General features: G+C 51.7%; 10 protein-coding genes across 10 annotated transcripts; 4 read left to right on the top strand and 6 right to left on the bottom strand.

The window, feature by feature from the left end:
- Positions 1 to 15: 15 nt before the first annotated feature.
- On the bottom strand, positions 16 to 543 carry N7532_002786 (uncharacterized protein; the record flags this gene model as incomplete). The annotated part of the gene is made up of 1 exon (XM_056615280.1): positions 16 to 543. One exon carries the CDS (start codon positions 541 to 543, stop codon positions 16 to 18), a length of 528 nt encoding a protein of 175 aa, XP_056478252.1.
- A 566-nt stretch (positions 544 to 1,109) lies between these two features.
- Positions 1,110 to 1,743, top strand: N7532_002785 (translation initiation complex factor eIF1A; the record flags this gene model as incomplete). The annotated part of the gene is made up of 2 exons (XM_056615279.1): positions 1,110 to 1,130; positions 1,315 to 1,743. The coding sequence occupies 2 exons, from the start codon at positions 1,110 to 1,112 to the stop codon at positions 1,741 to 1,743; spliced, it is 450 nt and encodes a 149-aa protein (XP_056478251.1).
- Positions 1,744 to 2,546: 803 nt separating this feature from the next.
- N7532_002784 (uncharacterized protein) lies at positions 2,547 to 3,785 on the bottom strand (the record flags this gene model as incomplete). Its single annotated transcript, XM_056615278.1, has 3 exons — positions 2,547 to 3,050; positions 3,113 to 3,430; positions 3,783 to 3,785. 3 exons carry the CDS (start codon positions 3,783 to 3,785, stop codon positions 2,547 to 2,549), a joined length of 825 nt encoding a protein of 274 aa, XP_056478250.1.
- A 380-nt stretch (positions 3,786 to 4,165) lies between these two features.
- Positions 4,166 to 4,444, bottom strand: N7532_002783 (uncharacterized protein; the record flags this gene model as incomplete). The annotated part of the gene is made up of 1 exon (XM_056615277.1): positions 4,166 to 4,444. The coding sequence occupies one exon, from the start codon at positions 4,442 to 4,444 to the stop codon at positions 4,166 to 4,168; it is 279 nt and encodes a 92-aa protein (XP_056478249.1).
- Positions 4,445 to 5,619: 1,175 nt separating this feature from the next.
- N7532_002782 (uncharacterized protein) lies at positions 5,620 to 7,673 on the bottom strand (the record flags this gene model as incomplete). The annotated part of the gene is made up of 2 exons (XM_056615276.1): positions 5,620 to 7,569; positions 7,629 to 7,673. The coding sequence occupies 2 exons, from the start codon at positions 7,671 to 7,673 to the stop codon at positions 5,620 to 5,622; spliced, it is 1,995 nt and encodes a 664-aa protein (XP_056478248.1).
- A 1,137-nt stretch (positions 7,674 to 8,810) lies between these two features.
- Positions 8,811 to 9,635, top strand: N7532_002781 (uncharacterized protein; the record flags this gene model as incomplete). Its single annotated transcript, XM_056615275.1, has 2 exons — positions 8,811 to 9,101; positions 9,162 to 9,635. 2 exons carry the CDS (start codon positions 8,811 to 8,813, stop codon positions 9,633 to 9,635), a joined length of 765 nt encoding a protein of 254 aa, XP_056478247.1.
- Positions 9,636 to 9,870: 235 nt separating this feature from the next.
- On the bottom strand, positions 9,871 to 13,160 carry N7532_002780 (ssDNA endodeoxyribonuclease RAD1; the record flags this gene model as incomplete). Its single annotated transcript, XM_056615274.1, has 8 exons — positions 9,871 to 10,776; positions 10,832 to 11,924; positions 11,974 to 12,450; positions 12,501 to 12,552; positions 12,607 to 12,677; positions 12,735 to 12,822; positions 12,879 to 13,056; positions 13,113 to 13,160. The coding sequence occupies 8 exons, from the start codon at positions 13,158 to 13,160 to the stop codon at positions 9,871 to 9,873; spliced, it is 2,913 nt and encodes a 970-aa protein (XP_056478246.1).
- Positions 13,161 to 13,540: 380 nt separating this feature from the next.
- N7532_002779 (uncharacterized protein) lies at positions 13,541 to 13,820 on the bottom strand (the record flags this gene model as incomplete). The annotated part of the gene is made up of 2 exons (XM_056615273.1): positions 13,541 to 13,611; positions 13,682 to 13,820. 2 exons carry the CDS (start codon positions 13,818 to 13,820, stop codon positions 13,541 to 13,543), a joined length of 210 nt encoding a protein of 69 aa, XP_056478245.1.
- An 868-nt stretch (positions 13,821 to 14,688) lies between these two features.
- On the top strand, positions 14,689 to 16,837 carry N7532_002778 (WASP family protein; the record flags this gene model as incomplete). The annotated part of the gene is made up of 4 exons (XM_056615272.1): positions 14,689 to 14,898; positions 14,961 to 15,600; positions 15,650 to 16,747; positions 16,806 to 16,837. The coding sequence occupies 4 exons, from the start codon at positions 14,689 to 14,691 to the stop codon at positions 16,835 to 16,837; spliced, it is 1,980 nt and encodes a 659-aa protein (XP_056478244.1).
- A 666-nt stretch (positions 16,838 to 17,503) lies between these two features.
- On the top strand, positions 17,504 to 19,144 carry N7532_002777 (F-box protein; the record flags this gene model as incomplete). Its single annotated transcript, XM_056615271.1, has 1 exon — positions 17,504 to 19,144. One exon carries the CDS (start codon positions 17,504 to 17,506, stop codon positions 19,142 to 19,144), a length of 1,641 nt encoding a protein of 546 aa, XP_056478243.1.
- Positions 19,145 to 19,185: the final 41 nt, after the last annotated feature.

Here is a 19,185-nt window from a genome sequence, read left to right as displayed (position 1 = left end):
AGTTACAATGGGAGGTCAAGATTTTGATCTCGGTGGTTTTGAAGAGAACTTGCCTTTTTTAGGACTGGATTGTTTCAAGCTCTCCTTCTGATGTTTTAGTTTCAGGATATTTTGCAAAAGGGAGTTCGCATCCTGCTGGATAGTCTCGAAATTGCTAGTCAAAGAGTATTCGCGGACAACAACCTCCATGGTCCCGATAAGAGGCTGCTGCCAGCTCTTTGCCTCAGGAAGTACTTTTCCTAGATGATCTAGCCCATTATTTTTCAGAGCCTGCAGGAAAGCGACGCGCGTTCTCCGAGCAGCCCAAGACCGAACAACCCGCGTGACATGTTGAATCTGCATATTGATGTTTACCCGCCACCACAAGTGATCCTTTTCTCGATGATCATACATATGGGCAATCTTGGGGCGAATCGGGTGGTTGGAAGCTGTGAGGTAGCGACTCGCAACGACGGGCGTGCTGTGTATAGCACGATATCGGACGATGAAGTTGGCGGAGGTGGCATACACCTTCCCGGTGAACGAGGGGACGGGAGGCGCCATGGCGACGAGAACCTAGCAGTCGCTCAAGCAGTTCAAATTGAATGGATATAGAGTCGAGGACGAGAAACGCATAAGTATCATAGCGAATGTGTCGAAAGATTCATTGACAATCTGGTGAACCGGGCAGGGCTGTGTACAGATCAAGGTGGGAGTCTTGTTCTCTCGCGGGTAGAGATTTCGGGGCGTCAGGTATTGACCGAGGGCAATTGAGATCAGAAGAGGTCACATGTAACACGGCGCCCAGACCCTCGTAATCCGTCGCACTCCGGGGAAACGACTCTCGTCTGCGCATCCAAACAACTCCTTTTCTGCCGGGCGGTCAAATTATTTCATCCCAGCCTGACAGTCGGGTGATCAGGTGATTTAGTTTGCCACCTTGGTGCCTGATTACATCAGCACCAGATTTGCAGGAGCACAGATCCCCCCACCTCGCTCTTTCTTCTCTTCTTACGACCAGACACTCCGGGGAATCTCCAGTTTCCGGCTCTTCTCTTTTACACAGAGAACAGAAAAGCGCACAGACACACAGCCAGACTTGAGTCCAGTGCACGTCGTGCCCCGCCGCCATGCCCAAGAACAAGGGAAAAGTAAGTCCACAAAATATTCAGCCCCTCCTTGTTGGAATGTGTCACCCCGCCACCGTCCCCCGTGGATGCCCAACCGCGCTTTAGTGAGGATGAGGCACCATGGCAGGTCGCGGGACCTGATTTCATCTTTAACTGGAGATGCACAAATAGCACGTGAACAAAATTTTAACACCTTTGAAAACAGGGCGGTAAGAACCGTCGCCGTGGTAAGAACGAGAACGACAATGAGAAGCGTGAGCTCGTCTTCAAGGAGGAGGGCCAGGAGTACGCCCAGGTCGTCAAGATGCTTGGTAACGGTCGTCTGGAGGCTCTCTGCTTCGATGGCGAGAAGCGTCTGGCCCACATTCGTGGCAAGCTCCGCAAGAAGGTCTGGATCAACCAGGGTGATATTATTCTCCTCTCGCTCCGTGACTACCAGGACGAGAAGGGTGATGTTATCATGAAGTACACCTCCGACGAGGCCCGCTCCCTGAAGGCCTACGGTGAGCTGCCTGAGCACGCCAAGATCAACGAGACCGACACCTACGGCCACGAGGGCTTCGAGGACAACGTCGAGTTCGACGAGGACCGCGAGAGCGAGGATGAGAAGGAAATCGATGTCGACGACCTCTAAGGTCCCCCTACCAACCCAGAGCTCGATGCTTTCTACCCTGCAAGAGTGTTACGAGGCATCCCCCTTGTCACTCTCCACGTTCCGCCATCTTTCCTCCTACATCGCCGATATCGTCTCAGACGCCGTGGCTCCTTTACTCCCGATCCGCTACGACCTCTTTGTTTCGCGAGGCCCTTTTCGTGGGATCATTTGTTTCTTTCGCCTTCGAATGAGTGACAAAAGAGTTTTGCCTTATGATAACGACCACGACGACGTCTTCTATTTTGGCCCGTCATGAGGACGAGGGCTCCATTTACCCTCGGGCGCCCCTACGACAAGATTTCAGGGTACAAAGCAGTCGACTAGAAGATCTTGATTTTTGGATGTTATTGGTTATTCGTGAAGTCAAAAGTCTCTCTCGGATTTCCTTCTTTTATCATTCTAAATTTTTCGAGATCGTGCTACAGAGAGAAAGTGGTTGCAACGCACGCATGATGAACCTGCGGGCTTGTTGACTTGCATTGCATTGATGCTGTGTGTCTTGCTCTGTTTAGCCTTGCTTTCCTTCCAATCCTTTCAAGTGATAGATTCACCAAAAAAGTCACGAGAATCGAAAATACCCTCTCTGGTTTAAGATCTGGATCCATCGTAATTGTAGCCTTAGATCACTATGAAGAATACGCAAAGGTTCATAATTTTTGCTGACCATGTCTGATATCTTGTTGCATTGAGCATCGGATTATAGTGACTGCAAAAGCCATACTCTCCAGCCGCTAGCCCTGTAGAATACATTTCAAAACAGATACAAGAATGCGAGGACTCGATCAAGAAGCATCGAGACTTCCCTCCCCTTTGGTAGACCCCTTCACACACCCAGAATCCCCAAACATCGACGTCGCAGCAGCCTGCCACGTTGTCTCCTGCTGAAGATAGTTCTGTAACGTGTAGAAACGCCGGCACTCAGCAGCCTCATAGACAAACTGCAAAGGAGTGTCGCTGTCCTCCGGGTCATACTCGTTGCGAAGGTTGATGTTTCCATTCCAGGAATACGACGTGTCGAGATTCGGGCTGGTCTCATTGAACTTTTCCCACTCGGATTTCGTCAGGATTGGCGATGAAGTACCAGAGGCTTTTTGGATGGCTTGGTTGGCTTGCTGAATGTAACCATTCAAGTAGTTGATCTGCAGGGACTGGCCGCCCTTGACGCCTCCAGCGCCTTGCATTGGGCCTTCCGTTGGACGGCCACCGAATGCGATGGTGCGCACGCCTTGTCGCTTCATCAGCTTGACGAAGAGGGCGCAGGTTGAGGCGCAGTCGCCATCCGTAAGCTGAATTTTCGGTTATTATTAGCTTGGATCTCCTTGAAATTTGCTATATTGATATAACTTACTATGGCAATGTTCTTCGCTGGGAAGAGAGACTTCTTAATCTTCAACGGAGCAGGTCCATACCCGCTGATCGGGAAATTGGTAGTCGATGTAGCAGTATAGTTGAAGTTGGCCAGTAAGCTGGACGAAGAGCTGCTTTGAGTTTCATGCGGGCCGTAAAGATCGGTCCAAGATTTGAACGCAGTCTTCTGGTCCGGCGCAACGTTGGCTTTGTATGCAAAGGGGTTGTTTGAGTCTTCACTGTGATCACGAGCCTCCGCTTGAGTGAGATATTTGGCTGCATCATGAGCCCGATACCGCGTGGCAGTGTACGGGGTAACCTGAGGGAAAAAATCTTGAGTAGGTCGAGGCCAATCGAGATAGAACCTCCAGGGTTGCCAGTCAAATCGATCAGTATGTTTTTCTTGCCAGCAGCAGTGGCATTTCTCAAGAAATCAACAGTGATCTGAGATACGTCCGAGGCGACGGCCGAGAAGGTTGGAAGAAATATGACGCCGGTGTCCTCGAGTCCGGAAAGCTTAGAGAAGTAACCGGCAAAGGAATTTTGCGAGTTTCTCCAATTTGTTGTATCAGGGAGACCTGGAACTGCGGACGAGGCTTCCTCGGTACCCGAGCTGCCTACCAAAGTGTTATAGCTGCGAGGAATGCAGTTGACTTGATAGAGTTCAGTACCATTCTGGTAAGAGAAAAACTCTCTTTTTCGGGGTGGCTTTCCTCTCAATTGTTTGTTTGGTCCCGTTGCCAAACTCGAGGGTAAGCTCAGAATCCCCACTCCACTGATTTGTGGAAGTCCAAAGGCCGTTGACACCAGTAGGTGTGTTCGTGACGGTACGGGCTGATGCTGGAAAGATGCGATTGTACCTAGGATAGTCAGCAACGTCGGTCAATCCAAATAGATGGGTGCCCAGAAACTTACTGCGCATCACGATCCTGAAGAGCCTGGCTGAATGCATATGACTCGAGATACTTCACCGCATCTGTGCCATTGATGGACACGAGAGGGGAGACATCCTTGGAACCGCGTTCTTGGAGCTTGGCATCATCTGTATCGCAAATCAGTATATGGCTGTCAAATACAGAGCAACTTCCAGGCACATACTCAAAGTGTAGACCTCTGGCAGCGAAAGTCCATCTGTCGAGACCGAGACAAGAGGCAAATCAATGGCATAGTTGAAGATTGATGTCGAGCAAAGCTGAAAGACCAAGTGGCTGTCATGGGCGGATTGAATCAGGCTGGTCACTTCCAGATCCATATCAAATTGGCTAGAGTAGCTGTTACTCTTGACCTTGCCAAGGATTGTATCAATTCCGCCCAGAAGATCAACCGATGGCATTTTGTAGCCAGACGGGGGCTCTGTTTGTTCACGTTAGTCCGTATTAAAAATAAAAATCGAAAGATCAGCTCACGCTTGAGAAAATCGATGGTCGACTGGAACTCGAGAATCTTGCGAACATTGGCCAAGAAAGTAGTCGCTCGATCCGATTCAAACGGCATAGACTTCAAGCATTGAGTCGCGAGGTCAAGTGGCACAGTTGTGCTAGTATCAGCTGCGACCGTTAATTAACGCCTTGATCGATCTCACTTCCCCAGATGAGCGACGCACCTCCTCTTCCATTGACATCCGCCACCAGCTGAGTGATCTGTGCACATGGGTCGACATCCTTGCCAGCGCTAGCAACTGCCGCCAATGCGACCGTGGCCAACAAGTTCCAGCAATGCATCACTAGGAATATTGAGAAGTCGAGAACATGAAGTCGAGGGACGACACCCTGATCGGCAGTTCTGGTGGTGCTCCACTCTCAGGGGCGCGGTGGAACCTTGCGTGCTGTTGCTATTTTGGAGGATCTGCGTGGATCCCTGCCAAGACGATAAGTTGGCGTTGAGGATTGTGAAACGCTCTGGATGTCTCGGCTGCTGACGTTTTCTTTGATCAAACTGGCGATGTGAATGGGTTTAGGGGCGATGTGGCGTTCTGCAAGTCTTTGTTGTTGGGTTGGGTTGGGTTGGTTGCTAGGAGGAAGTGACCGCCGACGCAGGTCGGCCAAAACAGCAGCCGCGAGAACCATACTAGAGTCTCGCATCAAAGACTGATTAAAGAGTGGCCGGTTCGAATCTTTTATAGATGGAGAATTCAATTTAATAGTAAAGCTTTTTTAATTTACATTTCGGACAAAGTGCAACACTAGAAGTATTGAAAGAAACGAAGCGAAGCAGCAGCAGTTCCGTGCCAAGGCACGTGTCAAGCTTGTTTAAGGGCCCATTTCGAACACGAAATTGAACAGGGTATTGTATTGAGAAGTGACTATTGTAGAATATGCAATCCGTCGAATGTCATGGTATCTGTAAAAATCAAAAATTCAACCCGGCGCTCGAGTTGATATTGCGAAGCAAAGAACAACACACAGCGGACGCTGTTGAATTTAGAACCGGGTGTTCAGACTGATGTTGAGCAGGCGTTGTAGATCTGCCAACCACACCAACATAATCGTAAATGATCACCTGCCGCGCCTAGATCGACCGAGACCGCTGGACGTTAATCCGACTGGAAAGAGGAGGACCAGAAAGGTCAAAATCCTGCAGTGGCAAGCTTCTCCAGCCTCCGATCGTTCCATTGCCCAAGCGAATGCTAGGCCAGAGCTCCCTCAGAACAAGTTCAACTGGCTTAGGAACATGAGTTGATTCTTCACCCACTTGACTCTCCCGCCACAGATTCCAGGCCGTCCGGCCAATTTCCTGAATATCGAGTCTCAGCTCACCCAAGTTAGGTGGTCTCACGAGAAACGATCGTCCAAGCTGTCCAAGGACCTGTTGTTCCAATTTATCGAAGAATTCAATGCCTACCGGGGTAACGCGAAGATTCTTGAGGCGCCGACTGGACTGGTTCGATATGATCAGATGCCAGATCTTGGCAACAAGAACCTCGTCCACCGCTGCATTCGACAGTGTTTTCCGTAGCATTTCCGGATCGGTAGCGGGCTCCACCGGCCAGGGCGCCACTGGTCGCTCTCTCGGGTCATAGTGTAAGTCCAGAACCAGCGTGCGAAGACGTGGAAACCCGCCTAGTTCTTTGTACAGTCCGCATTCCTGTGGACTGCCCTCATCCCGTTTGAATGGGATGCACAGCTCTTCCAAGTTCGGACAGATTTGGGCAATCTCTGTGATTTGACCATTCGTCCAAACTGGGTACTTGAAGCCTGTGTCGAGAACACCGGCTAGTCTGCGCGCGTGGGTGCTAGATTGAACAATAAGACCTTCCAGGGTATGGCCGTGCCGAGACAGAATGTCGCGTAGGGAGTAGAAGTTTCGGAGCCCTTCCAGACAAAGGAACTTCAGTGGGTAAAAGGACATTACTGCTGCGACCATCTGGTCGTCATCGGCGTGAATGTTGTCATGATGAAGCTTCCATGGATGCATGTTAATATAGAGCCGTTCCAGACCATGTAGTTTTGATGCCGCAGTCCTCAGCGAGTTTGGATTGCTGTATACGCCGATTTCGAGTGATCGCAGCCGAGAGAGATCGACCAGTTGAGTCATGTTCAATAATACATCTTCCCAGGGACTGAGTGAGGGGTGGGCATCAAAGGAGAGCGAATCCAGAGAGGCTGTGGGGGTTGTGTGTCCAGCCCGGGAAAGTTTCTCCCATGTTCCTTTGATCTTCCTTACATCTTTCTCGGTTAGATATCCTAGATTTCGGAAAGAAAGATGCTTCAGGTTGGGAGCTATGAGGGCAAAGAATAGAGATTCATCCATGTTTTTGCCACTTGTCCCATTGATCTGACCAGATGACATCGAGTGAAACATGCAGAATGTATGGAGTTGCGTTGAGAGGAAGACGGCTGGGTCAAATGGATCGGTGAATTTGGACGGCGGCCCGGGGTTCAGCGAGGGCTTTGTCGGGTCTGGCGGATCCAAGTTCAAGGATTGATGTGTCCAAACATTTACCTTGCAAGTTGGATGAGTTCGAGTCAAGGTCGCCGAGAGCTCAGTGGGAAAGATGTTTTGGACCACATAGTTCAGCTCGGTCAGGCGGTCCAGCCTTCTGATCAAAGATACTATAGGTTGCCAGTCTCTATCTGTGTAATACACACATTCGTTCGCCGAAAAGGAGAGCACTTGATCGTGACAACGCTTGAGACGGTGATCTAGAAAAGTACTAATTGTTGCGGGTAGTCGAGAATCGATGGAATCGAGAGTCCACTTATTGATATCTTGGACCGGGCGTGCTTTGGCTGTTTGCCGGGACGGATCAGGAGAGCAGATGATATCAAGCCTACGAGCATATTTGAGAAAAGGCCTGCCGAGTGCCTGCTCGTGGACTTGGGCGGTAATATTCGGAAGATTTCCACCGTTATGAAAGCCTATCCTCAACGTCTCGTAGACGAACGGGGCGGCTGTATTGTACCACGCATGGTTTATTCGACTCACGGAAGAGAGATCATTGCGCGAATCTGCTTTTACCTAGACGTGATGTTGTTAGCAGGAAGAGAATGCGATCATATTCATGCACTGCTCCATACAAAGCGACATATGATATGCTTAATCTCCAGGGGCAGCGAATCCATCGTTATCGCGTTGATCGGGTCCGATGCGGGGGATGTAAATAAGGAACGGGGGCGGGGTACAGATTCCATGGTAAGGAAGCATTTAAAGGTAGGCAGTCCATTAAACCGAAAGTTTGATTAAATGGTTAATAAAAGTCACACGGACTAGGCAGCAACTGCATCGGAACGGCCGCATGAGAACAGGTTAGGTGCCATCGGCGTATACCTCCGTGCCATGGAAGACAGTATGGACTGGGATGTACATCCATGTACCGCGAATACCCTCGGGTAAGCACTGGCCAAGTCGGGGTGGTTAGGGTTCGCAAGGGGAAAAGACCCCCCACTTAGTAGTACTCTTCCCCCACCAGCCTTTCCCAGCTTGGGCGCGCGGGCAAACCACCGGCGGCGCTGCAAGGGCAAGTGGGCCGAGCATCTCTCCCAATCCAGTTTTTCCAGGGTCTGTTCTCGAGGCCCTCGTGCCGATCCCAATATTGAGCGCTATTTAACGGGTGCGAACAATACAATGGTAACATGATCCGGATGTCTAAAAAGTGGCCGATTCATATGACGATCGCGTCATTTCAAACGCAGCCAGCACCACAAAGATGTCAATAGCGATCTACCTCGTGCTGCGGGTATTGTTTCCTTGAGAAGTGATGTCATCTCAGCGGGTTCTCGCAAAAAAGTCCAAAGTCAACTAGATGCATGGAGACATGCTAGAGCTGATCACACGACAGCCACTCTCAAACAATCTGATCCCAACCACAATCAGAGAGAGCAACCCAATGGGAACACAGTCTGTCACTGGATGCGCATGGCCGTTCAGATCCCATCCATGCGCTCGCGAGGTTTTAGGATTGCTTGGCCAAACTCATATCACTGGGCCACAAAGCACATTGACAGCGCGAGTCAGCACTTAAAAGTGGATCTATAAGCATGCCTCATCTCCGCAATTCAGCCGAGCAGCCTCCTATCATAGCTTGGCTCACAACTGCTCGTGGGGGCCGATTAGGGCCGTTTCAGGGATGGAAAAGTCGGCCCCCGGGTCGATTGAGGGGATGTTCCTTGTTGGCTTCTCATTCCATTTGCAATCCTCCTTGTTGTGTTGTGGTGGCGCCCGAATCTTGGCTTCCTAGTGGGACCCGACACCAAATCGCCATGTCCAGATCAGCACCTGCCCTCCTCGGGGCTGTTGTTCTATTCCCCAGTCTTCTGGCAGCGACCTGTTATGCGCCCGATGGAACAGAGTCCGATTCAAGGTTTCAGCCATGTATCTCGATCGAGGGCACACCGTCAATGTGCTGTAGATTGAACGACACCGATGCCGACATCTGTCTCTCCTCCGGCCTGTGCCTGTGGGAGAGCAAGAATGCATACTACCGAGACTGGTGCACACAGAAGGACTGGGACACACCCTTCTGTCTGTCCAAGAATCTGTGTACGGGACCAGTAAGTGCCATATCCACCGCGGATGAAGCTGTTCATATAACTGACACTCGGGACCATCAGAATGATCGAGTCAGCCAATCGACTGTAATGACCCGATGTGAGGGCGCCGACACCTATTGCTGCGGCGACGACCGAGACTGCTGCAATGGAAACGAGACCTTCACCGTCGCGCCAACACTGGTGACGCTCAGCACCGAGAGCGATGCCTCCTCGGCCGCGAACGTCACGACGGCGACGGCGACGGCCACCATGACGATCACAGGAAGCGCATCGGCGGGCGATAAAGGCGCGGCATCATCGACAAAACTTGCGATCGGCTTGGGTGTCGGACTGCCTCTCGGTATCATTGCCATCGTTGCCGGAGGAGCCGGGTTCTGGTGGGGGAAAAAGAGCGCGGCCAAGAATGGCCCTTGGGCTCTTGGGCAATATCCAAACGACAACAAGCAAGCCACGCCGATCCACGAACTGGATGCAGGGCAGAAACGAACTGAGTTGCCCGGGGATACAACTGCGTTCGAGCGTGAGTTGATGTGATAGAGGGCCTGGGACAATTTCATTTACGATTCATTTTGTATGCATGTCATGCTAGCGGCGCCATTTGGAGCTTAGACGGGGGTTATCGTTATCTTTTCATCATTTTGAGCTTTTACAATATCCCTCACCCAATACATAATATTAGATTCCTTTATGATCAGGTCGATGGAGGGTCATCTGAGCGCATCCCTGAAATATTTGAGGCTGATATTTTCGCCGAAGAGTCGTCACGATTTCAATCATCGAAAACACTCTTCTGGAAAAAGCCGACAATCTTCCGTGCAGCCTCCTTACCGACGATTGGATCCAGTTGCTCCACTTCCATATTAGCGATATCACTGAGATTGTCCGTCTCGAGAATCAAACGATCGAGAGCCTGCGGCGTCACACCAGGCACAGCACGTAGCATATCCTGAGGCAATTGATTGAAAGTGCGGTGCTCGATCCCAGACGCCGCCATGAGATTCTCCGAATCGCCAGCTTCCGTGAGATCGATACCCAGGCCGATGGAGACTGCACGAGCTGGGTCTGGCTCTGCAGCATTCTTTTTGAGCTCGGCGAAGATTTCAGCCGTCTGATAGGGAGAAGAAGACCAGATGATTTTCAGCCTTGGGAAGGCTAGCGTGAGGAGAACGAGAAGATGCTGCAGGGATTTCGGATTAGAGGGATTGGCGAGAGAACTGCTACTAGAGCTCGTCGCGGACCCGGAAGAAGAGAATCCGTATTCGGTCATGAAAGTGGGGCCCCCAGAGAAGGCGTCGAAGGTGAAAGACTTGTTCTGGTCAAACTCGATGAGGAGCAAAGGGTTCTTGTAGTGCTGGAGCATGGTTTCGGCTTGGTTGTAGAGCCGGCCATTTCTGAGAGACGAGATCAGGTCTCGAACCGATTTGCGCTCCACACAGATATCTGGCGTAAGGATGTAGTCGCCCACAGTCAACTGGCAAGGAATGACGATCATATTGCTGCCGTGCAAAAGTGATGGAAGGGCGCTTCGGAACTCTCGAACATCGATTACAACTCGCGGGGGCGCTGCAGTAGCTGCCAACCTGCCTCCTCCAGCAATACGAGTGTTCACAGTGCGGAGGAATTGCTCTTGAGGGTCCTCGGTGCTTTTGTCGTGGGACAGAGTGACAGCCATGTTCTGTGAGGAATATTGTTAGTTGACGTCCTTTGAAGGTGGACGCATATTGACTTACGCCTTTCTCCTTAATGAGTTTCGTGAAAGAGTCCTTCTCTCGTCGCACGGCACTCAGATAGCGCTGCTCCTCGACAGATCCACCGTAGTAAATGAAATACACTCTGACGTTCCTTCCAGAATGCGAGCTGCGATAGACTTCCACTCTCCGAATGAAGGCCGGGTCTGGCTCATACATAATAATGTACCGCGGCCGTGCTTCCTCGAGAATGTGACCATCCATATCCCCGTCGTAAGGGTGTATCATAATGAGATCGTTCATGTCATAAAGTTCGTAGAAATCTTCCATGTCCTCCAGATCATCAATGATAATCTCTTCTTTCTGTGTCTCTTCCGCTTCGGTGGGTTGAATTTCATTAAGCAAATCTGAAACCTGATCAGGCATTTCAACCTCTGTCTGGACACTAGCATTGGGTACGCGGGCAGCGGCAGACGTGACTGCTCCCCCGCCACGAACTCGGCGGCGTTTGTTGGGAGGAGGTCTTCCTTGACTTTGACCTTGTCCTGGCGATTCCCCGGGCTTCCCAGAGCCATCGTTCTGGACCGACTGGGAAAGGTTTTTATTGATATTGGAAAGCGATCGTTTCCAATTGAGATAATCGCGCAGGCGGCGCCGCATCATGACTCCCGCGGAAGTGCTATTATCGGTTGGGTCATCTGCATGTCCCGAATGCTTTACCCGCCCAACCCTGGCATGCATAGTGCTGATGTATTCACGGAGCTGCCGGCATATTCGTTGGTCACTGCACATGATCAGGATGGTACTGTTCGACTCATCATGGCCGACAGGGTGGAGATAGGCATCGTGTTCGATCTCACCAAGAACGTCGGCAAGAACATTCCACTTGGGAAGCGGCTCCAGCACGGGTTGCAACTCAGCGGAGAAGGTCGTAGACCCAAACGGACGTTGCAAATCCTTAGTGATCTTTCCCTGGTACGCTCTTGCTTTGGCCGTTTGAAAAAGAACGTGAGCAGCGTCAAGGAAGAGCCACGGCGAGTCATTGTGTTTATTGGACCCAGGTGGAGGGGCGTTGGCTGTCACGATCGTGTCGAGGTATTTCACGAAAGACACAGAATCGTATGTAAGCAACGCACTAGAGCATGGTTAGCGATATCCGCAGAAAACTAAGAAGGAATGCTTACTGAAGGATCCCGCGCAGGTCAGTGAGAGCACCCACAATTTGCCTTGTCCTGTAACTGACGCGGTGCCAGATGGGATCCAACTGTCGCCGGATCATAACATCGAAATTGCGATGCAAGGCACTGTCCAGGGTCCACTCCTCCATATCCAAGCCCGTATTAGACTTTCGCAACTCGGCAATGCTGATGTCCACACATTCAAGTACAGCGTTCTGTATTTCGCGCATCTTGTCACTCATGGGGACTTCGAGTTCGATAACTTCAGCCTTTCGGTTTCCCTCGAGTGCTTCCGCCACGGAAACATGAAATCGGGGCCACAAAGATGCTTTGCGCAAGAAAAGGTTCCGCAGCATGTTGGCCAACGGAGCGAAGCCAGTCGTGAAAGGCTCAGGGGAATCAGAGAACGCCTTGAGAAAACCGGTCTTGTTCTTCTGTCGATAAACGCGGGTTATGAAGGCCTCTAGAGATGTCGCCACGACTCTGGAAACAAGTAAGCAAAGAATTACATGCAGCTCGAACGGATATTATACTTTTCGGCATGCAGAATAACCATCCCCGTGACCTTTTTAGGTTCGAGCAGATCTGAAGGAGCAGATTAGCCACATTCTGACAGAATTTGAAATGCCAAAAACACACTTGATAGCAGATCCACAACTAATATTCTGGATGTCACACTCAGAATACCGCCCTCGCGATACATCCGTTCCCTAACGCGTGGTTAGCACAAAATAGCAACCATACCGAAGGATTCGAACAGAGCTCACCGCATCGCCACCGTCGCTCGTTCTGTGTTGATCATCTTCAATCCTCTAGCAAGAGGGGTCTTGCTTGTAGCCGAATGCTCCGCGAGCGCTAGAGACACAAGGGTGTGAGCGGCGACAATGCAATCGTCCCGAAACCAGTCATACCCTCTCCGATCCATTCATTTTCCCGCTCGTCTGCTCCTACCACCAGGACCAGGTTATTTCCCGGTGCATCGTAAAAGTGGAGGAGGTTCGTTATCAGGTGAAGAAGGCCTAGGCCACGAGCTAGGATAACCAACTCATCATCGGCGCGGAGTTCGGTGAAGATGTCTTGCTGGTATTGCTAGATTTGAGGAATTAGCGGTCGTGATGGTTATGTGAGACATGGAAGAGGCTTACCAGCGGCAAGGACAGCTTCACCGGCACATTTGTTCGTTCCGGAGGCATGAGGAGCCCTTCTTGACGCGTTGGAGATGACCAGAGCTCGAGCGGGTCGAGCACAGCGCGAAGTCACGTGATTATGATGCAATGAGGGACATCCAGCGTCATGTTGCTATGCCCGACAGCAATGATCTGTTTCCGCACAAAGGCGAAACCAAGGGAATTTCTGAGATAACATATTTTTGGAGACGCTAATTGTAAACTACTTATCGGAGTGGTTGCGTTTCGAATGTAATCAGCCCTCTCTTTACGTGGCCACTTCAAGTTTCTTTGATAAATAACATCTGAACTAAAATAGTATGAAGAAGAGTTGAAGAGCAGAATTACCAAAATAACGAGAAGACTCTTACTGACAGCCTCACATTGATTATATGATTGCCTTGAGCTTAGTTACTCGGTTTGTTCAGCTCCTTCATGCGTGCTTCTATCTCCTCTCTGGACGCCTTAGGCGGCATGTCTACCCAAAGAGAGTTAGTCGACACATCAAATACGATGCTAGTCAACCAAGGCGATGACACTGCACTCACTCTCAGGAATTTGAGGTCCCTTGGACAGATGATCTGCCGCTGATGCCTTGTCTCGGTGCTCGCCTACTTTGTTCTGGACTTCTTTATTTCCCTTCTGCGAAGCCGAGGGAAATTCGGAGGGTTCTGGGATAACAGGCATAGTGACCTTCCAAGAGAAGTCGTGCAGATTAAGTGACAAGTCGTACTGAGTGCTTAAGAAATAAATCCAGTCAGATAGAAACAGCGGTGGAATGAAACTTGGCAAGGTGGTTGCTTGCCCTTTCTATAGATCCCAGCGGGATGACGTCGGCGGTAACTAGTGAGTTAGCAAGGTGCCCTGAGAGCCTCAGGCATCGCCTCCTTCACAAAGGGATATGTAGATCTAATTGTGCGACCCGAAAGCGACTGGAAACAGGATTTGGAGGAACTTCAAGAATCTGACATTGCATCTCGTATGTATATTTAGTACTTTGGGTTGGTTTTGTTGAGGGTGGCAAAGGGCGATAAGCCTAGATTCTTGGGCGCAATCATGTCCACATAAATGTTTTCAACAAAGCACCAGTGGTTTTAGTTGGCTTTCATCAGTTTTACGCCGAAATCAATTTTGCAGTATAATTCAAATCGAAGAACCTGGCCAAATCCCCGCCGAATCCGTGAACATGCGGCTTCTTGCATAGTACACGGGGGTACCACGTGCCCCATAGCGGCCAGGCGCGCGCGCCAAGTACTGCGGTGTACTTCGCCCCGCCGACGTCGACTTCTCCAGCTCACCTTCTTCTCTCCAAGGCAACCGCCGGTCGGCTCCTTTCCAATTACCCCTTCGCCGTCGACTCGATTCGCTCGTTCAACTCCTCCTCGCCAACAGTCCTGCTACCTCCCGCTCGTCTCCTTATCGATCAGAGTGTTGGGGTTGTTCTTTCCAACTGCTGCACCGCCCGTCTGCCATGCGCTGAGGATCCGCCGAACGTTCTCTCCGCCGTCGACCTCGCCCTCCCTCACCGTCCCGACCCGGGCTGCGTGAATTCGCCATGCCCTCGATCCTCAGCGACGCCGACAGGGAAACTGTCAAGCGAAATGTTCCGAAACCCGCGAACAAGATATTTGCTGTAGCTGTCGCACGACTCTACGTTGCCTATCCGGACCCTCAGAGATGGATTTACACCGGGATCCAAGGCGCGGCAGTTCTTTGCAATGACCTTGTGGGTCGAACATGCTGGCTGAAGATTGTCGATGTTTCGGTGAGTGCCTGAAATCCCCCGGTGACCAAGGGACGAACTTGCTGACAAAGTTGTTGATACAGCCAGCTGGAAGGGGTGTGATCTGGGACCAGGAAATCTATGACAATTTTGCATATAACCAAGACCGAACCTTCTTCCATACTTTCGAAATTGAAGACTGCCCCGCCGGCCTATCCTTCGCCGACGAAAAGGAAGCGAAGACATTCATCAAGAAAGTGCATGAACGAGAGAAGAATGTCAGCAAAGAGACCAAACAGACCCCGTTCGCATCCTCTCGAGGGCAGGGCCCTGCACCTGTTGCCAACGGCAAGGGACTAGGTCGATCCCTGTTTGGAAGCTTACTTCATCGCTCGAGCTCTAGCCCCAGTACTCAGCCTACGCAGTCCATTATACCCCCGGCCGCGGCACCCCCGTCGCAACCTCCGTCACAGCCTCCGAGTGCGCCGCCTGCCAAGGCCGAGTTGCCATTTGACCCAAAGGATCCGGAATGGAAACCATTGATGGATGAACTGCAAAGCATGGGCATCACAGAGGATCAAATCGCGGAGAATTCTGATTTCATCATGGGCTATATACAACAAAAGAAAGGCGCAGCCGAAACAGCCGCTCCTGTTGATGATCAGCCAAAGCCAAGAGCGCCACCACCACCTCCTCCAGCTGTGCCTAAGGCAAATGCTATCAGTCCTCAGGGCACTGGGACCAGTTCGGGAAGCCGACGCGGACCCCCACCACCACCCCCCGGCCCGCAAAGGTCGCTCGGATGGAGTCGAGGAGCCGATATCTCCGCCGCCTCGAGAACCCTCACCTCCCGCTAGAAGATTCAATGCGCCTCCTCCACTCGCCGATGCAGGCAAATTTGCTGAGCCAGCAGGCCCAGCGCCGCCGCGGCGCCCCCGGGCACAATCAGGCGCGGCTAATGGAGCGCCTCCTGGGCCTCCGCCACCTCCACGACCACCAAAGGACCCCGTGGATGGCAGCCAGCCTAGATTTGGAGTGCCTCCTCCATTCGCAGGAGACCGTAAGGTTTCCGCTCCGCCCGCGCCTCCAAGCCGCAGCCCGGCTCCTGGTGGCCCTCCTCCGCCGCCTCCTCGTACTGCAAGCCCGGCAGCACCTCCTCAATTACCTCCCAAAGTCCCGAATACATCCACTCCTTCGGGTCCTCCTCCACCGCCGCCTTCCAGAGGCCCTATTTCGCCTCCACCGCCTGCACCTCGACCGGTGCCATCTACTCCGGCTGCTCCTCCTCCGCCACCTCCACGAGCCCCTATATCACCTCCTGCGGACTCTGGCCCACCTGGTGGCCTTCCCCCGCCGCCCCCTGCTCGATCTACACCTTCAGTTCCTCCACCACCCCCTCCGGCTGTAGCACCTGGCGGACTACCCCCACCGCCGCCGCCGCCTCCCCCTGGAGGAAGCTCTGGTGCGCCTGGAGGACCTCCCCCTCCACCCCCGGGTCGCTCTGGACCTTCAGTTCCACCGCCTCCTCCACCTCCAGCTGGCGGCTCTGGAGCACCCGGTGGACCTCCACCACCACCGCCCCTTGGAGGTTCCTCCGGAGGACCACCTCCACCTCCGGGACCATCTGGAGGTGCTCCATCCCCATTACCGAAGAGCACGGGTGGACGAGATGATCTTATGGCTGCTATCCGAGCATCAGGTGGCCAAGGCGGAGGTGGTCTCAAGAAAGTCAAGGAGTCAGACAAGAAAGACCGAAGTGCTGCCATGGTCCCAGGAAGCGCCGCCGAGTCATCTGCTGCTGCGTCTAGCACGGGAGGTGCTCAGCAGGGTGGCCTGGCCGGTGCCCTACAGGATGCTCTGAGCAAGAGAAAGCAGCGGGTCAGCGGAAGTGGTAAGTTCTCCGCCCATTGCGCTTTAGCTTGAGTGATACACTAATTTATTTTTCACAGACGACGAGAAGGATGATGATGACGATTGGTGAGCTGCTCTCGTTGTAAACCTTTTTTCTGTTCATAATACCTTTTGGTCATTGCCGGCATGGTGGATGCCAACACCAAACCTTATTTTCCTATATCTTTGTCCCAGCGTTTTGCCCAAAAGTCTGGCTTCCAGTACTCATGAGAAGGGAACTTTGTACATTGTATATATTCTCGCAGATGTAGTGCAAGTGGTTAGGCTTTTTGTTGTCGTGAGACATTCTTTTCTGATGTCCCTTGAGCAGTAAACAGTAAAGTTCTAGGAGATGCGTACTAGGTTGACCTATCTACTTAATGATACAGTGTATGCGTTCCCAGCACCGGAGCTACATTTGTACCTTGGAATACTCAGTATCCTTGGAATACTTAGTATTATCCGACAGATATATTCGCGCTTATTACCCTACCTTTTAGAGAACTGACATAGGATGCACTATGGGATCCCACGTGTCAGACTGAGGACTCAGGACTACATCCTGCAGCATTGGGCGCGGCACAAGGCTGTGCCATGCGGCGGCTATCACCGCCACCGACGATCCTTACCCTCTGGTACCTATTACGTCTTCCTAACACTTGTGAAGTATTCGAGATCCTAGCTCTTGCTTGAAACATGGACAGCACACATTAACCTACTGCAGATACCCCATAGGCATGTTTGAATTTCTTTCAAGATGGCCTCTCTGCATACCCTCCCCGCTGAAATCCAGAGTGGTATCTTCCGCCTCTTAGACCCCGCCAGCCTCGTCTCTCTCAGTCAGACATCGAAACAGTTCCGAGAGAACATTCGGCCAACCCGCAAACATTTTGTGGAAAGACTCCTTCAGCTCGAATGTGACGAGACAAAAGGCGGTGTTACTCCACGATTCAACGCGAGAAATAATCAGCTAAGCCCAGACTGGACTCAACCTGAGTGGAAGGCGATGCGCTGGGCCTGTAGTGGATGTCTTCGTCTACTTCCCCACGAGTCTTTTGACAATCACTCCATTCTCCGACTGGCATACCGCAAGCCTATTCCTGGTTCCCCCGCCGCAGAGGACATCACGAGCTGGGAAATATCACCCAAAATTAACCCACGCCTGCCACATCTTCGACGAGACAATCGCATCCAAAAACTACCTACCGACGAAATGAAAATTCGACGAAGATACAGTCTCGCCATCTCAAACAAATGGAGCGAGCTGCCCTCTTCACCCATTATCCGTGGACGATACATCGAGCTTCAAGGCTGCGACTGGACGGTCTTCGAAAACAAGTCGATCTCCGAGTTCACCAACATGGAACCTGAGCAAAAAAAGGTTCTTTTCGATCAGGAGGTAAAAGCCATCGAGCAAGTCCGGTGCGGAAACAAGCGACACCTACGCAAATGCCACGAATGCCGCTACAAGTCTGGTCAGTTGAAGCCTAGCCTAAAGGGCAGCGATGGCGTGGCCCGGATCCCACTTACTACGGCCAGACAGTACAGGATCCCAACGCCTTTGGATCGTGTATTCCCTCACTTCTGGGAAATGTTCAAGAACAAACGGCCGGACGTTGACCCGCCCGCCTATGCAGTGTACCGACAATACTCACGCGACCGCTTCTACCCTATGCTGATGATTCGGTGTCCTGACTGCGAGGATTGGAAGGAAGCTCGGATGTTCGAGATGGGCTCTATTCATGCACGATGGCAACTCGACGAGTATCAGCCATACCTTGATGACTCATCCCTTGGAAAACATCTAACAGCAACCGGAGATGGCCTCTCACGGGGGAAATTCGATGGGTTACGTTGCCACGCATGCTACGCGCGAAAGTACGGACGCGAAGCCCTTGGACTCGAAGTGACACGCTCGCTGAAGAAAATACTCTCCCGCGCGGAATTGGGACTACGGCAGCGACTCGGCGATGGCTGGCGGATCCTTCTTGCTATATTCGATTCGGATAACTTTCCCAAAAGGCTACTGAAGGAACTGCACGATATCGTGGATGAACCAAATAAACTCGCACACGAGGAAGACCGAAAGGACGCATTCACAGCGGAGGAGCTGGCCTTTTTCCGAGAGCGTTATGAATGTTTTATGAAATTTCGGCAGGGAGTTATTGATAACGAAAATGCGCAGTTCATCCATGATGGTGAGCATGGAGTGGGCACCGACTGGAATTATCTATGGACACACATGTACGGTGACATGGAGAACTTTTACAAATGGATCGTGGCGGTGCAGGTGGAGGTCGAGCAAAAACCTGAAAAGCTGGCGGACTGGGCACTGGGCGATTCGATCAAGAAAATGCCTCCTGTAACTACGGCGCCGTATGTGAGGAAGCCATGGTAGACCGGAGATTGGGGTTTACGTATGAAGCAGTATTCGGCGGA

The sequence above is a fragment of the Penicillium argentinense genome (assembly GCF_028826775.1).
Source record: "Penicillium argentinense strain IBT 30761 chromosome Unknown utg000003l_segment0_segment0, whole genome shotgun sequence".
Classification (NCBI taxonomy): Eukaryota; Fungi; Ascomycota; class Eurotiomycetes; order Eurotiales; family Aspergillaceae; genus Penicillium; species Penicillium argentinense.
The sequence above is the reverse complement of the archived record's forward strand: the minus strand, read 5'-3'. Positions and strand labels throughout refer to the sequence as shown.